At 42.1% G+C, this 21,258-nt stretch overlaps 1 protein-coding gene across 1 annotated transcript in view; it reads left to right on the forward strand.

The window, feature by feature from the left end:
* The window catches only part of SLC26A8 (solute carrier family 26 member 8), a 42,678-nt gene extending 21,420 nt beyond the window's left edge, over positions 1-21,258 (forward strand). The window contains exons 11-19 of the mRNA XM_070939544.1: positions 1,912-2,007; positions 3,822-3,928; positions 6,690-6,759; positions 8,125-8,217; positions 8,659-8,793; positions 10,703-11,029; positions 13,131-13,185; positions 13,352-13,539; positions 20,998-21,258. Coding sequence (XP_070795645.1) covers positions 1,912-2,007; positions 3,822-3,928; positions 6,690-6,759; positions 8,125-8,217; positions 8,659-8,793; positions 10,703-11,029; positions 13,131-13,185; positions 13,352-13,539; positions 20,998-21,258 — 1,332 coding nt within the window. The remainder of the gene's footprint in view (positions 1-1,911; positions 2,008-3,821; positions 3,929-6,689; positions 6,760-8,124; positions 8,218-8,658; positions 8,794-10,702; positions 11,030-13,130; positions 13,186-13,351; positions 13,540-20,997) is intronic.

Here is a 21,258-nt window from a genome sequence, read left to right on the forward strand (position 1 = left end):
AGTATTGAAGCACCCACAACTTCTAAAGGCAAGTTGTTTCACTGGTTGATTGGTCTTACTGTCAGGAAATTTCTCCTTAGGTTCTAAATTGCTACTCTCTTTGTTCAATTTCTATCCATTGCTTCTTGTTCTGCCTTCAAGTGCTTTGTAGAATAGGTTGACTCCCTCTTCTTTGGGGCAGCCCCTCAAATATTGGAACACTGGTATCAGGTCACCCCTAGTCCTTCTTTTCACTAGACTAGCCAAACCCAATTCCTGCAACTGTTTTTCATATGTTTTAGTTTATCAATACATTTTGACATTTTAGTTTTTTGAGAAGAACTCAATGCCTATGAAGGCCAACACCAGCTAAAGAACAGGAAGCTGTGATTTCACATTTTTGTGTATACAGGTAATCCTCAATTTATGACCAGTTGCTTAACAATCATTTGAAATTATGACAAGACAGGAATGGGAGCTTTATGGCCTATCAAGCACTTCTGACTGTTGTAAAATGTTGTACCACCCCATCCCCCACCCCACAGTTACATGACCATCTTTCGGTCACTTGGTAACTGGCTTATCTTTATGACCAGTTGCAGTATCCTATAGTCATGTGGCCATGATTTGCAAAGGTTTTCTTTTTTACTAATTTCCACCTTTTTTCACTAGTTTCTGGCAAAAATCACCCATTTTAAAGAATGGGTTTGGTCTTACAACCACAACATCTCCTTAGTGACCATCACAAAAAAAGGCGTAAAATTGGATCCAGTCACCTGGGTGCCACCATTTATGATCATAACGAGTTACAATCTGAAGTCCAGTCCCAACTGTAGATATAAGTCAACTACCTGTATAACAAAAAGAAGAAAATAAAAAACTGGAGAAAATAAAAAAATAGAAATCTCTGAAAATACAAAAAGAACAACTATGGCAAAAGAAAGCAGACATAGTACAAGTAGTGATAGCCACCTTGAGTGCAATCTCAAATATTGAGATTATTTGATGGTGTTATAGGTATCTTCGCAGAATGTAAGCTGTTCCAAGTAAAACCTTCTTTTGCAATTATTACCAAGGATGACTGGCATCCTTGTAAGGATACCTAAAGGACTTCCTTGATATCTGAAAATATTGAATGTATCAAACCTGCACACCCTAATTTTAAAAAAAGAAAAATCCTGCCTGGAACTGCTTATATTCTTAGATGCTAACTGAATAAGTCTTAGGTTTTTAGTTAAGGCCTGAATTATTAAGTTTCCTCAAGTTTTAGACTGTGAATCTGACTGTACATTACATCATCATCATCATCATCATAGATGAAGGACATTTTTAAGAACTTGGTACCTGGCGCTCACTTAATTCTGGAAAATTAGAATATGTAAATATAATGATAAGATCTAAATCTTTGCAAAAGTATATAGCACCATGATTTTGCTAATCAAACTGTTAACTTCTGTTTTAAAAGTTTTTTATTTTGAAAACATTAAAAACAAGACACAAACACACAACATTTATATACATATCACTTTTTCCTACAGCTACTTCGAAGTGATCCTTTCTTACTATTTACATCTATTCACACACATTTTAACTTTATCTTATTCAACAATTTATTTTCCATCATTCTTTCTTTCGTCTAGATTGTACTTTGATCTTCAACATTTTTTCTCCCCTCTCCTTTATTCCTCTTTCTCATTTTTCCTATTCTCCAACCATTCATACCACCTACACCACACTTTGTAATATTCTGTATCCTTTTTCTCCTTGATTTCTTGTTAATTTGTGCATCTCTGCACACTCTTAAGATTTTCCTAATTCAAACTGTTAACTTCTATGTAATATTTTTAGTTGCTACTAGGCAGTTTAGAATTTAGTGTATATTTTGTATAATATCTAGAATTGGCAACAGTATCATTTTTTTAATTTACCCAGGCTGTTTTGGCTGCCATTGTACTCGTCAACATGTTCCCATTTCTTGAAAAATTTATGGATGTCCCTTACCTGTGGAATCAAGATAAATATGATTTTGTAAGTTTTGCATTATCTGTGCAACAATGCTAGAGAGTCAGATTAAACCAGGTAGCAGATTAATTAGCACACCATTGAACAGAGCCAATATGCCAAATATCCTGTAACTTGGAGTTAGAAGAATCAGTTTGTACCAAAATTAGGTAAGATGATAGAGGCTAAATGTACACTTTATAAAAGCAAAAGTAGGAAGAAGAAAAGAAAAGAAAAACCTTTCAGGTGCCCCAGGTTAGATTGTGGCACCAAAGGAGAACAGAGTTTTTTCACTGTGTACTTTCTCCAAGATAAATATTTTAACTATGTTTCTAGAGGATAATACAATATGTGTATTAATATTTAAAAATAAGTCTGAAATCTATCTGAAAATTCCAGTTTAATGGGACAGGTCTAGGCTCAATAGCTATTAGAAGACAGATCCTTGATTTATAGGTTAGTTGTTGACATTTCAGATTAGACCCATTGCATATTGTGACTTGAACACCCAGTAGTTTAGTTAGACTGCTGCAATATTATTGCAACACTACTTTAACCAGAATTTTTTCAACTTTTTGGATCTCCAGCCTTAGTTGTTAGCCTTGCTTAATAAGATAGCATCCCCAATTGGGAAGTTGATGGATCTCACAACTTGCGTCATGAAATCTATTTCCTAGTCCTATTCATCATAGCCTTGACTAAAATACTCCAATGATACCCAAAGAACACTTTCTGATCTTTCTCCATATCAGTTCTCCTAGAAAGTGGTATCTCCAAATAAACGAATTAGAACATTAACTATGAGCAAAATGTTTGGTGCTTTTTACCACTAAGCTTTAACCTCAAAAGTGACCATTACATATACCGAAGCTGCTGGAAATAAAATCTCAGAACTTCTTTTATCCAACACAGAAATTTTGAGAGTATTTATTGTACAGATAACACTATTCATCTAGCAGGATGAGTTCTGGCTAATTAGAAGGACCCCGTGCCTTCATCTGAATGTTCTAGTCTCTGAGATATGCTTTAGTGGAGCAGAATTGCAGTGGGAAGAACTCCTTAAAAATATGTTCTCAATATGTCCATGAGACATCTTTCTTGGGAGTCACAAGGCTCCCTGCCGTATCTTAATTTTTTTAAATATTGTGTTAACTTTTAAGAATCAGTTAATGAACATTTAATGTGCTATATTCTCATTAATATTTCTACCAGGGGTGAAATCTACTTACCTTCCCTATCGGTTCATAAGTATGCGCACATCAAATGCGCGCGCGGACCCTCTGCACATGCACAAACCCTTCTGCGCATGCATAGAGGATAAAAAACAGGTTACTTCCTGGTTAAAACCAGGAAGTAACGACGACCAGGCAGGTGGGCGGATCCTTGTGCCGCCAACGCTACCAGTTTCGCCGAACCGGTCCAAACCAGTAGCATTTCACCACTGATTTCTACTTCTCACACAGACCCCATAAAACATCTGGACACTAGCACAATGCTCTGTTTAGAAATATGTTCACCTTCTGAGAAAAAAAAATACAGACTTAAACCATGCTTCCAGGGAGTGGTAGAGAGGTCAGGGTGAATAAGGAAAGTATTTTCCTTGGGCTATATTTTGTATATTTCCTTGCCTCTTTTTAAAATATGTATATCAGTTGACTTTTCTTAATGTGATGATACTATATATTGTTTGGATATGTCTATGTGTATTGTGGTACAAGTTATAATCGTTCTTTGAACAACTGCTACAGTTAAACAGCAAGTATTTTGCTTTAGGGTTATGGATATTTAATTTGTGATTATTAAATTTTTAATAATAATGTTCCTGTTTTCATCTTTTAAAGGGAATTTGGATTGTGACCTTTCTAGTTGTCCTCTGCCTTGGTCTGGATATTGGCTTAGGAATTTCTTTGGGATTTGCCTTTTTTATAATAAGTGTCAGATCGCACAGGTATTTCTCCTACCATATTGTTGTCTTACTCCACATGACAAGTTCTAATGTTATTTTTTTCTGATCCTTCTTACTGTAAGATGACTTGAACTTTAAGAAAAATATTTGATAATAACAATAATTTTGTAATAAAACAAAATATTCAATGAAATTTCCCTTTCATCATCAAGTAAATAATAATCTGCCATAGGGGTGAAATCTATTTACCTTCCCTACCGGTTTGGAAGTGCACGCACTGGTTCGGAAGTGTGCACGCTGATCCTCTGCTTCTGCACATGCACAGAGGGTAAAAACAGGTTACTTCCTGCCAGGCAGGTGGGCGGAGCCTCAAGCCACCATTGCTACCGGTTCTCAAACAACTAGCCGTCATCGCTACCAGCTTGGCCGAACCGGTCCGAACCGGGAGCATTTCACTCCTGATCTGCCATCTGTTGGAAATGTTCTAATTCTGGATCTCTTTTATCAGATGGGGTAATATAAGTTGCCCAGTGCCATTACTGTTCCATTTTTTTATCCAGATGATTTTAAGAGAGATTTCTTATATTGGTTTATATACTAACACATACTTCCTTGAAAATCTTGCATGTTCGAATATATATTTGAAATATTGACATTGATAATTCAATAATATGTCTTGAGAAAAATTATGTTAATACCTGATTTAGCTCTCTGACATTAGGAAGTTGAGAAGATAGTACCCTTGTTTTTTCCCCCCTGAATCCTTTCTTATATTTCATGCCCTACTTCTAAAACCTGCTTTTCTTCTTTCTCTGCTCTGAGGCTATATAAAAAATAGATGGAATTTATGCAAAACATTATCCCAGAACTTGCTATAAGCTATTTTATTTTATGTTAAAAGATCCCCGTACCTTCCGAAAAGCATCTCATATATAATCCCATTTATATAAAACTAGAGCTGCAAAAGATGGACTGTGCTTGTATCTTTCCACCAAAGTTGTTAGGTGGGTTTCTTTAACTGCTACCCTTTCTGATTTGCTCACTTTCGTCAGGACATTAGAGATAGGGCATTTTGCTTGATTAGATACTGCAAGAGACATCTGCCCCCCAAAACGCTGGCTTTCCCTTATCCTTTGTGTTCTATAAAATGGATAAATCAGAGGACAAAGAAAAAGGACAAAGAAAACAAGGAACAAAGGAAGACTTGCCTAAGAACATCTAAGTGGGATGCTCAGACACTCTTTCTTCAGCTGCCCTCTCTATAATGAACTCTGAACATATAATGAAACCTAAAACCTTATTTGAGATTGTAATAAGTGACTCCTTTAACTGATGATTGCTGCCTTCCTGTACTTTCCCTATATTTTCTTTTTCCAGTATGTTCCTTTTTACACCTAGAAATCTGGCTCTGTTGGGCAAACAAGTAGATTTCTCATTAAAATATAGTCCTAATTGACATCTGTGTGTTCCAAAACAGATACAGGTAGTCCTTGACTTACAATCATATCCAGAAAGCTGGTCGTAAATTGAGGCACATGACCAAAAGTAATTTTCCAGCCTTTTTTTGTGGTGGTGGTTAAGCAAACCCATTCGTATGAATGGGCATTTTTGGGTTGGAAACCGTCAGAAAGAATTGTGAATAGCAATCACATCACTGCGGAACACCCCATGTCAGGAGAGTTGTAATGCTGACACCCCTGATATGCGATCACATGATTGGGGGACCAGCGCAACCATTTATGAGGGCTGGAGATTGTTTACAGGCTATAATGCAGCCATTCCATCATCGTCAGAACTTCAAACAGTCATAAATGACCAGTTGTAAATTGAGGACTACTTATACAATGTTTCATTACGTTTTGCTTTTCTGGTCTTTGAGCAGGAAGTCCCAATGTACTTTTAGTTCTGTTTTTCTAGAAGAAACTCTTGGTTGAAAAATCAAAAAGTTCCTGTTTGGAAAACTAGATGGTGTTGGGGCTGATTGATGGCAGCCTATAACAAGAACCATTTACTTTGGTTTTGGCTTTGGAAGGTGTTCTAATAGACTACCACTTAAGTATGAACAAGCATATCCTGCAGATGCCAAAAAAGCTAATGCAGTCCTAGCTTCCATCGACAGAGGGATAGTTTCAAGATCATGTGAAGTGATATTGCACTGGTGAGTCCACAGGACTGGCCAGGACAGTCCTACATGTATAGTATTTAACCCAGTTCCCAATCTCTACTCCACTCTCATTTGTTAGAATACTTAACTGTGGGATTATTCTACTTTGTTGTAAATTACTATATTTGGAACAAGTATCAAAAACAGCATGCAGCACCAGGGATATTAAGCAGTCCCATACATCGTTGTTTGTCTAGTTCTCTTGCATAATATGCAGATATTTAAAAGAAATAGTCAACACTAGCAAATCCTAGTACCGGTAACCTAATGCAGAAGAAATGATTAGCTTTCAGTGTCAGACTGATAATATATTTCTTTTCTGCAATAGCAAGGCTTCTCTATATTTCATGAAATGAGCTCTTTCCATTGGGTACACAAAATAATAGCATATTTCCTGCCCCTTCTCCATGTAGATATAAAAGTGGGAAATATAATACAAAGGAGTCTGCACTTCATCTAGATGAGTATAACATTATGTATAAACACAATTTGTATTCATCATTGTTTCTCCTTTTTCTCTAAGAAAAATAATATTTCAGACATATTTCCAGGGTGAGATAGGTTGGAAAATTTTGATCCATTGGTTTTATTATATTTCATAAGGAGAAAGTATATCCAATGTATATACCCTTGTTTCAGAATGAAGATGATGATGTTGGGTCAGATTCCAAACACCAATATTTATCGCAGTTTCTCTGACTACAGTGAGGTAAGAGGGAGATAAAATATATACCTTATTTGCTATAATCATTTTCCATTACCAGCATACCAACAGCTGACAGGGCCAGATAAATTAATTTCAGAAATGATTGTGTCAGGCTCACCCTGAGACAGTGATGAACATGATTAGAAACTATTTTAACTGCATTTCATGAAATGATACACATAACAGATGACAGCCTCTGAGTGAGCAGGAAAAGTAGCTTAGAATTTACCCCTATACCCAGGTGCATTGTAAACCTTTTGCACAGTTTGAAGTCAAGACTTGGATTTTCTCTTATTTCCAAAACTCATAATGTTCACTTATGACAGATGTCTGTGTATATTCTCTGCATTTCAGCTCTGCCATTCAAATAAATCCATCAAGTTCAGTTGGGATAATTTTAGCCACTAATAGGAGCCCTGACTCCTATTTTGTTAGGGAATTATAATAATTATCAGGATTATGATTGGTAATGTCACCTTTCATAAAGCAAAATCGTTGCCATCCTGACTACCATTCTGAAAAACATATCCTAACAGACTGTAGTTAATAGTTGTCATGTGCACAATTTCCCATCAATTTCTTAACCTAATATCAGCCATGAAAATATATTTTATTAATGCCAATTGTATCACCTAATTACATTTGATTCATGCATTATCTAAATGCTGTTTTATGTGCCTAAATGTACCTGGTATTAGATTATATTAAAAGTAAAAATTGATTTTCTATACAAACTGCCATTTCAAGGCTCAAGGATGACGCAACCTTCCACCCTTTTCCCATTGGTAAAATGAGGACCCAGATTGTTGGATGCAATAGGATGACTCTGTAAACCGCTTAGAGAGGGCTGTAAAGCACTGTTAAGTGGCATATAAGTGCTACTGCTATTTCATTAGCAAATAATTTCAAGAAAACTGCTAAAATAGTTACATGCTTAAAACTTAAAATATCTGTTTAGACATTTGTTAAAACATTAACTTTCTATAATAAAATCCTACTAGAGGATTTCTAGAGTCAGTAGTTCATAGTTTTGTTGTTGTTTTTTCCATAGCAGGGACAAGAGAGTTTGTGTGTCTGTGCATTTGTGTGTGTTTGTGTATGGGTCGGGGTGTGTGTGTGTGTGTGTGTGTGTGTGTGTGTGTGTGTGTGTGTTTCCAAGCACCAATCTTTAGTCAAATTGCCCTCTTGTATCTACAAGAAGGAGATAATAGCATGATACTTAGGGGACATCCATTATGTTCAATAATCAAATATAACAGCTTGAGAACACACACTATTGGTTGGAATTAAAAAAAAAAAATCCACACCATTTGGTAACATTTTGAAAAGGCTCTGCCTCTAAAGAGGTTTATTTTGTTTGCTTTTTAGGCCATAGAAATTCAGGGTGTGAAAATATTCCAGTGCTGTGCTTCTATCTCATTTGCAAACATGAAGCAGTTCAAAAAGTACATTTTGAAAAAGGTAAATTATCCTCTCCCAATACTAGTTCAGAAGCTATGCACCAGAGGTGGTATTTAGCAGGTTCTCACCAGTTCTGGAGAACCGGTAGCAGAAATGTTGAGTAGTTCGGAGAACTGGTAAATACCACCTCTGACTGTCCCCACCCCCATTTATTCTCTGCCTCCCGAGTCCCAGCTGATTGGGAGGAAATGAGGATTTTGCAGTAACCTTCCCCTGGAGTGAGGAGAGAATGGAGATTTTACAGTATCCTTCCCCTGGAGTCAGGAGGGAATGAAGATTTTACAGTATCCTTCCCCTGCCACCCCCACCAAGCCATGCCACCCCCGCTAAGCCATGCCACCCCCGCCAAGCCACACCCATAAAACCGGTAGTAAAAAAATTTGAATCCCACCACTGCTATGCACACCTAAAAACAGTAGTCTAACCCTCTTTCTGTTTCAGATGGATATGAAGGCAGTGCCTCTGGATGAAAATGAGATGCGATCCTTGATCTCAGTCAGTATGTCCAGTGTTAAAGGACAGAGCAAAGACTTAAACTGCGCCTGTGTTTGTGACCCACCTGAGCTGATCCCCAGGGTCAGATGCATTTCTTATCTATATGTGCATGCACATATTTACTCAAAACCTTTCTTAATTCTTAGACAAACAACACTGAGGAAAACGCTTTCCACTTTCTTGCACTTACAGCCTACAGCAATAGGCCATAAAATATTTGTCTTCTTTATTTATTAATCAAATGTGTATAGCAGCTCATGTCACAAAAAGTGACAAATATAAAACAACAGGTTTAAAAATGGTAACAATCCACATTAAAAGATAAATATTATAAAATCAAATATACAAACTTTAAACAGAGAGGATAAAAAATGATCACCTCAGCGATGGAGCCCTCCAACCATATCTCCATTTCTCTGGGAACCCCAAGCCTGATCACATAACCAAGTCTTTAGGGACTTATAGAATGTCAAAAGGGATGGAACTAATCTAATCTAATCTTGGGGAGAACAACCATAAGGCGAGTGCAATAGTAGGGAAGACACATGTCCTGGGACCAACTAAATGTAGGTCTCTAGCTGATGATACCCACAGCAGTCCTTTTCTGCCAGATCTAATGGAGTAGGCTGATGTAAGCCCTTCAGATAGCCCTGAAGGGCTTTAAAGTTTAAAACCAGCACCTTCATTTAGATCTGGAAGCAAACTGGCAACCAATGCAGCTCATGAGACAGATATATAGGATGTGCTATGCTAGGAGTGCAATAATTGTCCCTGGCGTTACATTCTCTACCAATTGAAACTTTTGGATACTCTTTAAAGGCAGCCCCATATAGAGTACACTGCAGTAGCCCAATCTGGAGGTGACTAGGCCATGAATAACTGTAAGCAGTTAAATGAGCAGGTGAAGCAGGGGTGAAATCCAGCAGGTTCTAACAGGTTCTGGAGAACTGATAATGAAAATTTTGAGTAGTTCGGAGAATCGGCAAATACCACCTCTGGCTAGCCCCAGAGTGGGGTGGGAATGGGGATTTTGCAGTATCCTTCCCCTGGAGTGGGTTGGGAATGGGGATTTTGCAGCAACCTTCCCCTGGAGTGGGGTGGGAATGGAGATTTTGCAGTATCCTTCTGCCACACCCACCAAGCCACACCCACAGAACCGGTAGTAAAAAAATTTGGATTTCACCACTGAGGTGAAGTCTGAAATCTGTAAGCAGGGCCTGCCAATCCAGGAACGAGCACAACTTTGCACAAGATGACGTAATACATGCCAGGTTGGCTCTTTTATCAACAATCAAATCCAGGATGAGGGAGCCCTTATTACAGACTAATTTGGTACCAGTAGCCAGAGGCCAGGACTACTGACAGTCCACTGATAAGGTATTAGGATTGAGATCAAAGCCCTGAACTGCAGAATTTAGCCTACCATTTCCTCCATAGAACAAAGTGTGGTTTTGCTAACGATCTTCAAAGCAAACCTACTCACTTTTCCATGGTATGTGGAATGTGAAAGGAAGATAGTGGTCTGATGAATCCAGATACCTGGCAGGGAAGGATCAGCAGGCAGAATGCCTTCCCTGACACTTCTGAGAATTATTTCTCAGAATAGAATGGAATTAGTATGGCTCACTCAATGGCTCCTGTAAATTTTTTCTCCAGTCAGGAACATGGCAGAGGACTGGAGAGACTTCATATAATCTGTAATCCTTCCCATTTTACCCCTTACCATTCCACATTTTTCTTGGTAATAAGGAAGCAGGAAGGAATTCTGATGTTAGATTTCCTCCCAAAAATTAAGACCCTTTCTCCAATATCTAAAGGAGAACTCTGAGAACGCTTGTAAGTGAAATGATAAATATGACATTAAATTGAGAATGGCCCAAAGTTTAAGTATATGAAAATGATGAGTCTGTAAAGAGCAATAGGAAATACAATATGATTTTCAGTGTCACCCCATTCTCTTCTAGAATCTCTTATCTCTCTTGAATTCTAGGTACCCTATAGAGAGAAACTTCTAAAGCGAGTTCCTATTGCTAATGAATCATACTCTGCTTCTTCTTTGGCCTTGGTACGTTGGACAAGAAACCCTTCTGATATACAATACTTCCAATCTCCAGCAAGAGAAAGGCCGTATAGCTATGCAAAGCGGAAGGAGGATCTGAATAACATGTGGTTTTCATCAGACCCTCGTTTAACAAGGTCTACAACTCAGTTGTATACACTTGACTCAAAATATGCAATGAATAGGATTCACACTATTGTTTTAGACTTTAGCATGGTGCACTTTGTTGATTTACAAGCTTCTTGTTTATTACGGGAGGTAAGTCTCTTGTATTGTTTTAGGATTTTATTAATCTAAAACTTCGATTTAGTATGTGTGTGTGTGTGTGTGTGTGTGTGTGTGTGTGTGTGTGTGATAGACTCTGTTTGGAATTTATAAGTGGATATCTAATAAGCAAGATCAACTACAAGTAAGGACCTCAAGGCTTCATAAGGGACTCAAGACCTAGCTCTGCCAGATGGTTTGGGGTCCCAATGGGAGAACAGCACAGTGGAGGTGGTTGATCAAGTAATAACAGATCCCACCTCCCTCCACTCAGTTCCCACCCATCCCATGTGTCACCTGATTTTAATATTTGGTTTTAATTTAATTTATGTACTGTATAAATACATTTTTATGACTGTAAGCCATACAGAATTACTCTGTGGTAAGATGAGCGGCCAATACATTTTATAATAAAACAAAATAAATAAATAAATAAATGCAAGCAGCACAATCAAATATAATCAGTATATTTATTTTTAAAGTTCCTTCATCTATATATTATTTTTCTTGCAGCAGTAAAAAGATGTTCCACCTACTTATATTTAGCCTTCCAGTTTTGAAGGTTTCCTTTTAAAAGGATGTGGTCTAGTTAGCTAAATGTACAATAAGTGTTTTGAAATAATGTATTATGAATCTCAGTTAAAAAAGAAATCACAAAGGGATGAAGAAACTGGATGAATAATGTGGCCTTCCAGATATATACAAAATTGACACTTCCCTGAAACCTTATGACATCTAATTTATAGCATAACGTTTTAAAGAAGACACATTTTGAAATGCTACAGGTAGTCTGGTGATACTGATCATGTAATTTGATCAGAAAATAAATAACAAGAGAAACAACGAAAGGATTGGTTTATTTTTCTCTACAAAACAGAAGTCCCACAGTGGAATGAATTTTCATGTTTAGATATCACAGAATATAAAATTCTGGCTGTGATACCCATGTCAGCATAAAGCAAAAAATGTGATACATTTTATGCAGGAAGCACACAGTACTGTTTGTCCAAATATGAGTACAGATGTGTACCTAATGCATAATTTGAGTAGCTAGTCCAGGATGGATCTACATTGATTCCTTTTTGATTAGAAAAATATACACTAGAATCAGGACACTAGGCTTTGGTTAATCCACCAACAGTATCAGTAACCCAATGCACTGCAGGAAACCAAACAGAGGAACATCCAATTCTTCCTGTTATCTAGACTGATTATGAAGCCAGTCATCTAGACTACATAGATCTGCCTCAAGTTTTCATGAAAAATAGATTTTCTTTTTAAAGACATACTGTTAAACAAACATATTCAGCACTTCACTCACACACTACTTCTATTTGAACTGTCAGTAGATTTGCATGGATATTTAGTAATCAACTGTTGTATCTTACTATCAATAAATGTTAATGATTTAATATGAGGGGCTGAGCTATAATATGAGAATAGAATAGAACAGAATTTTTATTGACCAAGTGTGATTGGACACACAAGGAATTTGTCTTGGTGCATATGCTCTCAGTGTACATAAAATAAAAGATACACTCATCAAGAATCATAAGATACAACACTTAATGATAGTCATAGGTTACAAATAAGCAATCAGGAAACAATATCAATATAAACCAGCAACAAGGTTACACTCATACAGTCATAAGTGGGAGGAGATGGGTGATGGGAACGATGAGAAGATGAGAAGATTAATAGTGGTGCAGACTTAGTAAATAGTTTGACAGTGTTGAGGGAATTATTTGTTTAGAAGAGTGATGGCGTTTGGGGAAAAACTATTCTTGTATCCAGTTGTTCTGGTGTGCAGTGCTCTATAGCGTCGTTTTGAGGGTAGGAGTTGAAACTGTTTATGTCCAGGATGTGAGGACTCTGTAAATATTTTCACAGCCCTCTTTTTGACTCGTGCAGTACACATAGATTCACCACAATGGAAATACACTTAGCTATCCAAATTCCAGCCATAGGGCTATGCTGGTTGGGAACTGTAGCAGACTTGGTCCCTCTGTATCAGCTTGAAGAAGCTCTTTTATCAAACTGTCTCAACCTCTGAAAGTGAAATTATTACTAATTATCATATGGCTTCCTTTTATAGCTCTGTCATGTCTTTCAGAACATTGGAATCACAGTCCTGATAGCTGCCTGTCATCGTGAGTATAGGCATAGTAATTATCTATATGCAAGATAGGCAATAGATAATATAGCACAATTGTGGGCTATAGCATGAACCATAAAATAAATAAATAAATAAAGCTCTCTTTAAAAAAATAATAATCATACAACTGCATGTAATATTTCTGCCTTTTTATCTCACAGCCACCATAATAAAAACTTTTGAAAAACATGATTTCTTTGACCACTGTGTTACTAAAGCCCGGTTCTTTCCTACTCTGCATGATGCAATACTCTTCGCTGTGGAGCCAAACTTCTTGGAAGAGATTGTTCCAGTGGAAACCCAAAATGAAGCTCCTGAGGACTTGATGGCAGGACTAGATGATGAAAAGGTATAATACTTCAATGAAGGTTCATGATAAATGTACCAACATGATTAGCCCTGGAAAGCCTTTATTTCAGTCTATGAATTATTGCTGTATTATAGTAACAAGAGGCATCTCAAAGTACTCCCAGTGAAGATGATTTGCAATTATTTTTAGTTAATCCCTAGGATTCTGCTGAACACTTATATATTGCTCTGCTACATGGTTCATGATTCAGATTTCTTCCTGTCATTGACATAATCTTTTTCAAGATTCACTCTATCCCTAGATTAAATATGTCAATGATGATTATTATAGAGCAGTGATGACGAACCTTTTTCCCGTTGCGTGCCAGAAGTGTGTGTGTACATGCGTGATAACAAGTGCGCGTGCCAGCACCCATAATGCAATGCGACCTCCCCACCCATGCACATGCGCACATGACACCCCACGCAAGCGCCCCGTATTGCGCACACCCCCATGCATGCATTCTGCATTGCGCATGCACAATCCCCCACATGCGTTTTGTTCCCCCCCACTGCGGCCTGTTTTGGGCCTGAGAAGGGAAGGGATTGAAGTCCCGGCCCGCTGCTTCTAGCAGCGGCAAAAACCGCTGCCGCTGAGTCGAAGGGGGGTGAGTGGGAAGGATCTGTTGTCTGGGGCTTCCCTGTCCGCACCGGAGCAGGCTGTCCAGGGAAAGAGATTGAATCCCCTGGCCATTCCTTCTGGCAGCGCAAGAAGGAATGGTTGTCAGACGGATCCTTCCACCCCCACCCCCTTCCACCCGGCAGCGGCGATTCTTGCGCTGCCAGAAGCAATGGCCTGGGGATTCAATCTCTTTCCCTGGACAGCCTGCTCGGGTGGGAAAACAAGGAAGCCCCGGACAGTGGATCCTCCCCACCCCCACCTCCTTCCACCCGGCCAGCTGATTGTCATGCACGCATGCGCACCAGTAACCCGTAGACTAGCTGGCTGGTGCGCATGCGTGCCCTGGAAACCCAGAAGAGGAATGGGCGATGCGACGCGTGCCAGGCGATATGGCTCTGTGTGCCACTTCCGGCACACGTGCCATAGGTTCACCAACATGGTTATAGTGTTTATCCTCCTGCTGCCAATCCAGTATGCTACCCAGTTGTGTTTCTAGGAAAAACACAATGCATCTAGGAAAAGCCAATAAAAATCCTCCAACCAGAATCTTCCATGGATTTCAACACAGCTGAGATGCTCCCTGTTAAGCTAAATGTATAGAGCATGATTGTGTGCTCATTTTGCCAATCTACTGATTTTGCCAGCCTCTCTCTGAGGGTTGCACATTCAGGGAAACACTTAAATAGTAAAGGGACACCCATATATAGTATACAATCCTGATTATTTAATACTTCTAGAGCAGAGGTCCCCAACCTCTGGGCCATGAACCGGTCCCAGTCGGTGGCCTGTTAGAAACTGGGCCACACAGCTGGAGATGAGTGATGGGCAAGTGAGAGAAACCAAAACCATTCCCCTCTCCCAGTCCATGGAAAAATTGTCTTCCAGGACATGGATTCCTGATGCCAAAAGGTTGGAGACTATTGTTTTAGAGCATCTACATCAGGGGTATCAAATTCAATTTCATTGGGGGCCGCATCAGTGTTGTGTTTGACCTTGTGTGTGTGTGTGTGTGTGTGTGTGTGTGTGTGTGTGTGTCTGGAAGCATGATCAGGGTGGGCATGATCAGCTCTATGTCACTCATCAAAGCTCCATTTTTGGCTGCGACGGCCTCCTGCAGCCCTTTGCCAGTGAAAATAGAGCTCAGGGAGGCCTCATGCAGCCCACAGAGAGCTGCAGGAGGCTGTTGTGGCTGAAAACGGAGCCCGGGTGTTATGTATGTAGATTTTGGGTGGGCAGTTTGATTTAACTGACCGTCAGCTGACCACCACAGCTGCAAGGTATATAAAGGGAGCTGTTTCCCCTGGTCAGTTGCTGGGTTCTCACCCTACAATAAAGAGCTGTTGTCACTCACTACCTGGCTTGCTGAGTCCTCATTCACCCAACTTAACATTGGCGACAAGGATAGGATTTTGAGGCCAGAAGCCATGGAAAGAGCTGAAGCCACGAGCCGATGAGAGAACTGTGAACCCAAATCCAGCCAGGCGAGCGAGCGGAGTACTTGGAGAATCTACCGACGATGTCTTCCTACATACCGCCAGCACCTTTCAACCCAACGGAGGAGAAGTGGGGATCCTACATGTCCCGCTTCGAATGCTTCCTGGTGGCCAGCGACCTACAGGGGCTACCAGACGTACGGAAGAAAGCCCTGTTCCTGAGCCATTGTGGACCCAAGGTGTTCGATATGGCCGAGGCCCTGTCGGAACCAAACTCGGTCCACACCATCTCATAGCAAATGCTTCAGACACTGCTGAAGGACCACTACGCCCCAAAGCCATCGAAGTATGTGCAGCGGTTCGACTTCCGGCAACGGCTGCAGCATGAGGGAGAATTGATCAGCGAGTACGTCGCTGCCCTGCGCAAGGCTGCAAACCAGTGCGAGTACTGAGACCTCGATGAGATGCTGCTAGAGCAACTAATCTGCGGAGTGAGAGATATTCGCTTGCAGAGAAGGTTGCTCGCGAAGACAAATCTCACACTACACATCACACTGGATGAGGCGAGGGCTCACAAATCTTCCTCCAAGGCAGCCGAGAGATTACAGGGGACGATGCAGAGCAGAACGGCACAGAAACCAGCCCCAGTTCACCAGGAAACCTTAGGCACGGGGAGCGAGGAAGAGTCGGACGAGGAAGTCTGCCGGACCAAACAGGACCAGCAGGACTGGCGAGGCCACCGAGATGCCTGTGCGAGTTGTCAGGGACCCCATCCGCGCCAGACCTGCAAGTTCTGAGACGCCATTTGCAGGCAATGCGAGCAGAAGGGGCACATCGCTAGAGTCTGCAGAGCCAAGCAGAACCCCCATTACAAGCTGTGGAGCAACGCTAGCCAATCGGAGATGGCACAGCAGATGAGAACCAATCCGAAGGGCGGCTACAGGAAGAGCGTGAAATCTGAGGATCTCGAGGCCTGCACCATTTGAATCGGCCAGACCTGCACATCCCCCGGAGAGAAGACCTACACGACGGTCGACATCGAGGGGCATGAGTGCATAATGGAGATCGACACCGGATCCCCAATTACCATCATGTCCTGGGACAAGCTAAAGAAGGCCATCCCCAGCATCCAGAGATGGTAACTATGACACCAGCGGCTGGGACTGCACGATACCAGGGGAACTGCATCCCTGTGGAAGGAATCGGTGAGTTCCAGGTGGAGTATGGGGAATTCCGGGAAAAGCTTCCCCTCACCGTAGTCAGCGGAAAGCACCCAAGCCTCCTGGGCATGGACTGGTTCAGAGCCCTGGGCGTGGGATTCACCGGAGTCCGCAACATGCAAAGCACGCTGAAGGACGACCTGATGCAGGAGTTCCAGGACGTGTTCGACAAGCGACTCAGCAAATATGTGGGGACCCCTATTTTGTTCAACCTCGATCTTAATATTGCCCCCATCCGGCTGAAACCCAGGAGGGTACCTTTCGCCCTAAAGCCCAAGATCGATATGGAACTGGACAAATTAATCAAGCAGGGGTGTTAGTGCCAGTCGATCATGTCCAATGGGAGACCCCAATTGTGACCCCCGTTAAGCCGGACGGGTCTGTGCGCATCTGCGCAGACTATAAGTGTACGATCAATAAGGCCCTCCAACAGAGCGCTTACTCGGTTCCAATCGTACACCATCTGCTGCATTCCCTAGGGCCAGGCAAGATCTTTGCTAAACTCGATCTTGCGCAGGCGTATCAGCAGTTGCCAGTAGATGGCGTTACTGCAGAGGCACAGACTATAGTAACACATAGAGGTGCCTTCAAGTGTACCAATTCGGAGTCAGCATAGCTCCAGGACTGTTCCAGAGCACCATGGAGCGACTGTTACAGGGGATCTCCGGGGTGGTCCCGTATTTTGATGATGTGCTCGTCACCGCAGAAGACGAACAGCAACTAGGGGAGAGGCTGAGACACGTACTAGGGAAGTTCAGAAGTGCAGGACTCAGGGTCAAACGCAACAAGTGCATGATCGCAGTCCCTTCTGTGGAGTTTGGGTAGACGGAACCAGCATACAGCCCACCGAGAGCAAGATTAGGGCAATCCAAGAAGCCCCCACCCCCAAAGACAAGGTGGAACTACAAGCATTCCTGGGACAATTGAACTTTTATGCAATTTTTCTAAGGGACAAGGCAACAGTAGCGGAGCCCCTGCACAGACTGTTGGCCAAAAAATCCAAATGGGTTTGGGGGAGGCTGAGGCTACCACGTTTGCTGCCATAAAGAAACTCCTGTCGGCCGAGAGTTTTCTAATTCAGTACAACTCTACACTTCCCCTAGTGCTAGTCTGTGACGCGTCCCCCTTCAGCATGTGGGCTGTCCTGAGCCATAGACTATCGAACGGTCTAGAGGCGCCCATCGCCTACTACTCCCGGACTCTTTCGAACGCCGAATGGAACTACAGTCAACTTGACAAGGAGGCCCTGGCAGGTGTCTCAGGAGTCAAGAAATTCCATGAATACCTGTTCGGCAGAGACTTCAAACTCATCACAGACCATCACCCCCTTCTGGGTCTCATAGCAGGGGACCGACCCACCCCGGCAGCCCTATCTCCCAGGATGACATGCTGGGCCATCTTCCTGGCAGCATACTCCTATCACCTGGTACATCGACCAGGGGTGAGCATGGGAAACGCTGATGCCCTCAGCCGTTGCCCGTTACCGGACAGGATAGAGGACCCCACACCCGGAGTTCCAGTCCTGCTGATTGATGTCTTGGACTCGAGGCCCATCACTTCAGCAGAGGTGGCGAGGGCTTCAACCAGAGACCATGTGATTCGGAAAGTCACGAGGTGGGTCACGAGGGGGTGGCCGGAAAAGACTGAGGGCGGGGAATTAAAACATTTCGCTAACAAAAAGGGCGAACTGACAATGAAAGGGAGTTGTCTATTGTGGGGCGATTGCGTCATTGTTCCCTTGTGCCTAAGGGAAAAAGTTTTGAAGCTGTTGCATGAGGGGCACCCCGGGATCGTAAGGATGAAGGGGTTAGCTAGGAGTTACGTTTGGTGGCCCTTAATGGATAAAGACATCACTGAATGGGTGAGGAAGTGCCAGCCCTGCCAGGAATCTGGGCCAGACCCCCCCACAGCACTGGTCAGGGAATGGGAATGGCCCCAGGGTCCCTGCTCCAGGATCCATATAGATTTCGCTGGCCCATTCCATGGGCAGGTATTCATGGTCGTCGTGGACGCTTTCTCAAAGTGGTTGGAGATCAGACTCATGAAAACCACTACCACCGATGCCGTCATTAGGAAGCTAAGGCAGTTGCTCGCCACCCATGGCCTACCAGACACCTTAGTCTCAGACAAAGGGCCCCAGTTCACGGCCACACAGTTTGAGGGGTACCTAGCAGAGTTGGGGATCAGACACGTACTCTCCGTCCCGTTTCATCCAGCTAGCAATGGCTTGGCGGAGAGATTTGTGAAAACAGCTAAGGAAGCCATCTCACGCCTAGGCCCCGGGGACTGGCAAGAATGGATAGACAAATTCTTAATGGCCCAACACGCCACAGCATGCACTGCCATAGGCAGGAGCCCGGCAGAACTCCTAATGGGGAGAAAGCTCCAAGGAGTCCTAGACAGGCTACACCCCAGTTATTCCCCTGACAACTTCAGAGGAGAAGAGAAAAGACTTAGAGAGTTCACAGTAGGGACGCCAGTGTTTGCTAGAAACTACGGAATGGACCCCTTTGGGAAACCGGGACAATCACGGAGGTCACCGGGTCCAAGTCTTATAGGGTAGACATGGGAGATGGGAGGAATTGGCGGCGGCATATTGATCAGCTACAGAAGCGTTTAACCGCCGACACAGAAGACATCTTTGACGAACTGCTCCCTAACTACCAACTGAACTCCAGACCTAACTCAAGCCCGAGTCAAGCGGAGGACTTAGCTGTCGGCCCCGATATCCAGTGCCGCCCCATCATGGAAGATCGACCAGCCAAAGAAGTCGCCGCCCACAATGAATTCTCTGAGGTTCCATTGGTGGAACAGGGAGAAACAGAGTTCCTCCGACCTGCTCAACGCCACACCTCCGACTGAACTGCGCAGGTCAACTAGGGTGCGGACACGCCCTAGTCACCTGAGAGACTATGTATGCTAATGTCCACCCCAAGTGACTTCTGGGAGGGGAGGAATGTTATGTATGTAGATTTTGGGTGGGCAGTTTGAATTAACTGACCATCAGCTGACCACCACAGCTGCAAGGTATATAAAGGGAGCTGTTTCCCCTGGTCAGTTGCTGGGTTCTCACCCTACAATAAAGAGCTGTTGTCACTCACTATCTGGCTTGCTGAGTCCTCATTCACCCAATTTAACACTGGGCGGGCCGTGTGTTTCACTGGCAGAGGCACCACGGTCCTTTCTTGTTTCTAGGGCAGGCCCATGGGCCAGATCTAAGCACCCCATGGACAGGATTTGGCCCCTGGGCCTTGAGTTTGACACCCCTGATCTACATGAATGCAGCTACACAGTATCTCTTTATAACTGCCATACTGAAGTGAAGACATCAAGGATGAGGGCAGGAAGGAACATTACTGTGTTGTGATACATATATTGCAAAGTATTGCCTTTCCCACTTTTCAGATTTAATCTATGTACAGAATAAAACCTATGCAGGATTCATATTGCATGGGAGTAGCATAGGAGAATCTTTTCATGTAAATGTCTATGTTGATTCTCAGTCATCAAGGTCTCCAACCGTGGCAACTTTAAGCCTGGAGGACTTCAACTCCCAGAATTCCCCAGCCAGCTTTGATCCAGGTCATGGTTGTCCTAAAGGTGCTTTTTCAAGAGGCAACTGGACTTTCTGGTTTTTCTTTGAAGACATTTTGCTTTTCATCCAAGAACCTTCTTCAGTTCTGACTGGATTCCCCACCATCCATGCAGAACTGAAGAAGCTTCTTGGATGAGAAGCAAAATGTCTTCAAAGAAAAACCAGAAAGTCCAGTTGCCTCTTGAAAAAGCACCTTTGGGACTTTTCACGTAAACTTTCTCAAGCATAATCTAACCACTGACTTTATACTTTTCCTCATAGTGATGGGCTTCTAGCTCAGCTGAAGGCTTTAATGTTATTTATTTTTAAGTAACTGAGAACAGGATTGCCACTTTGGGCTAAACGAATAATGTCATTCCCTTTAAAGGTTGGTTTCTGTCTTAACTAGATCGAGTGAACTAATTAACTTTGCTAAATGATTCCTTTATTTTTCTGGAATCATGGCAAAGACTCTTCTGTATTTTGCATATGTAAGATCCTTGTAATATTCAGTTTGGTGGATAAGAAAGATGGATATATGAGATTATGTATGCATGCAAATGTGTGAATTTCTGTATATGTAGGCATTATATATTTGCGTACATTTCAGGATATAAGAAGTTACCACTCTGGGAGAAGTAAGCAATCGGAGAGGAGTCTGCAGTCCAATGGGATCAGAGACCCCCCCACACCCAAAACTGTTCAAAGTGAAACCTACATTGAGGAGCCCATATCTGACCTTTTCCGCACATTTTCTCTCCAGAGTGACTTAGAGGGTACATCTCATCACCCTATTGAAACAACGCCCCTTGAGGACAATGAAGATGATCAAGAATGGGAAGGAAAGTGGAATTATTCCAGAGATATGTAA

The sequence above is a fragment of the Pituophis catenifer genome, unplaced genomic scaffold (genome assembly GCF_029215685.1).
Source record: "Pituophis catenifer annectens isolate HBS135680 unplaced genomic scaffold, rPitCat1.0.hap2 SCAF_3, whole genome shotgun sequence".
NCBI classification, from domain to species: domain Eukaryota; kingdom Metazoa; phylum Chordata; class Lepidosauria; order Squamata; family Colubridae; genus Pituophis; species Pituophis catenifer.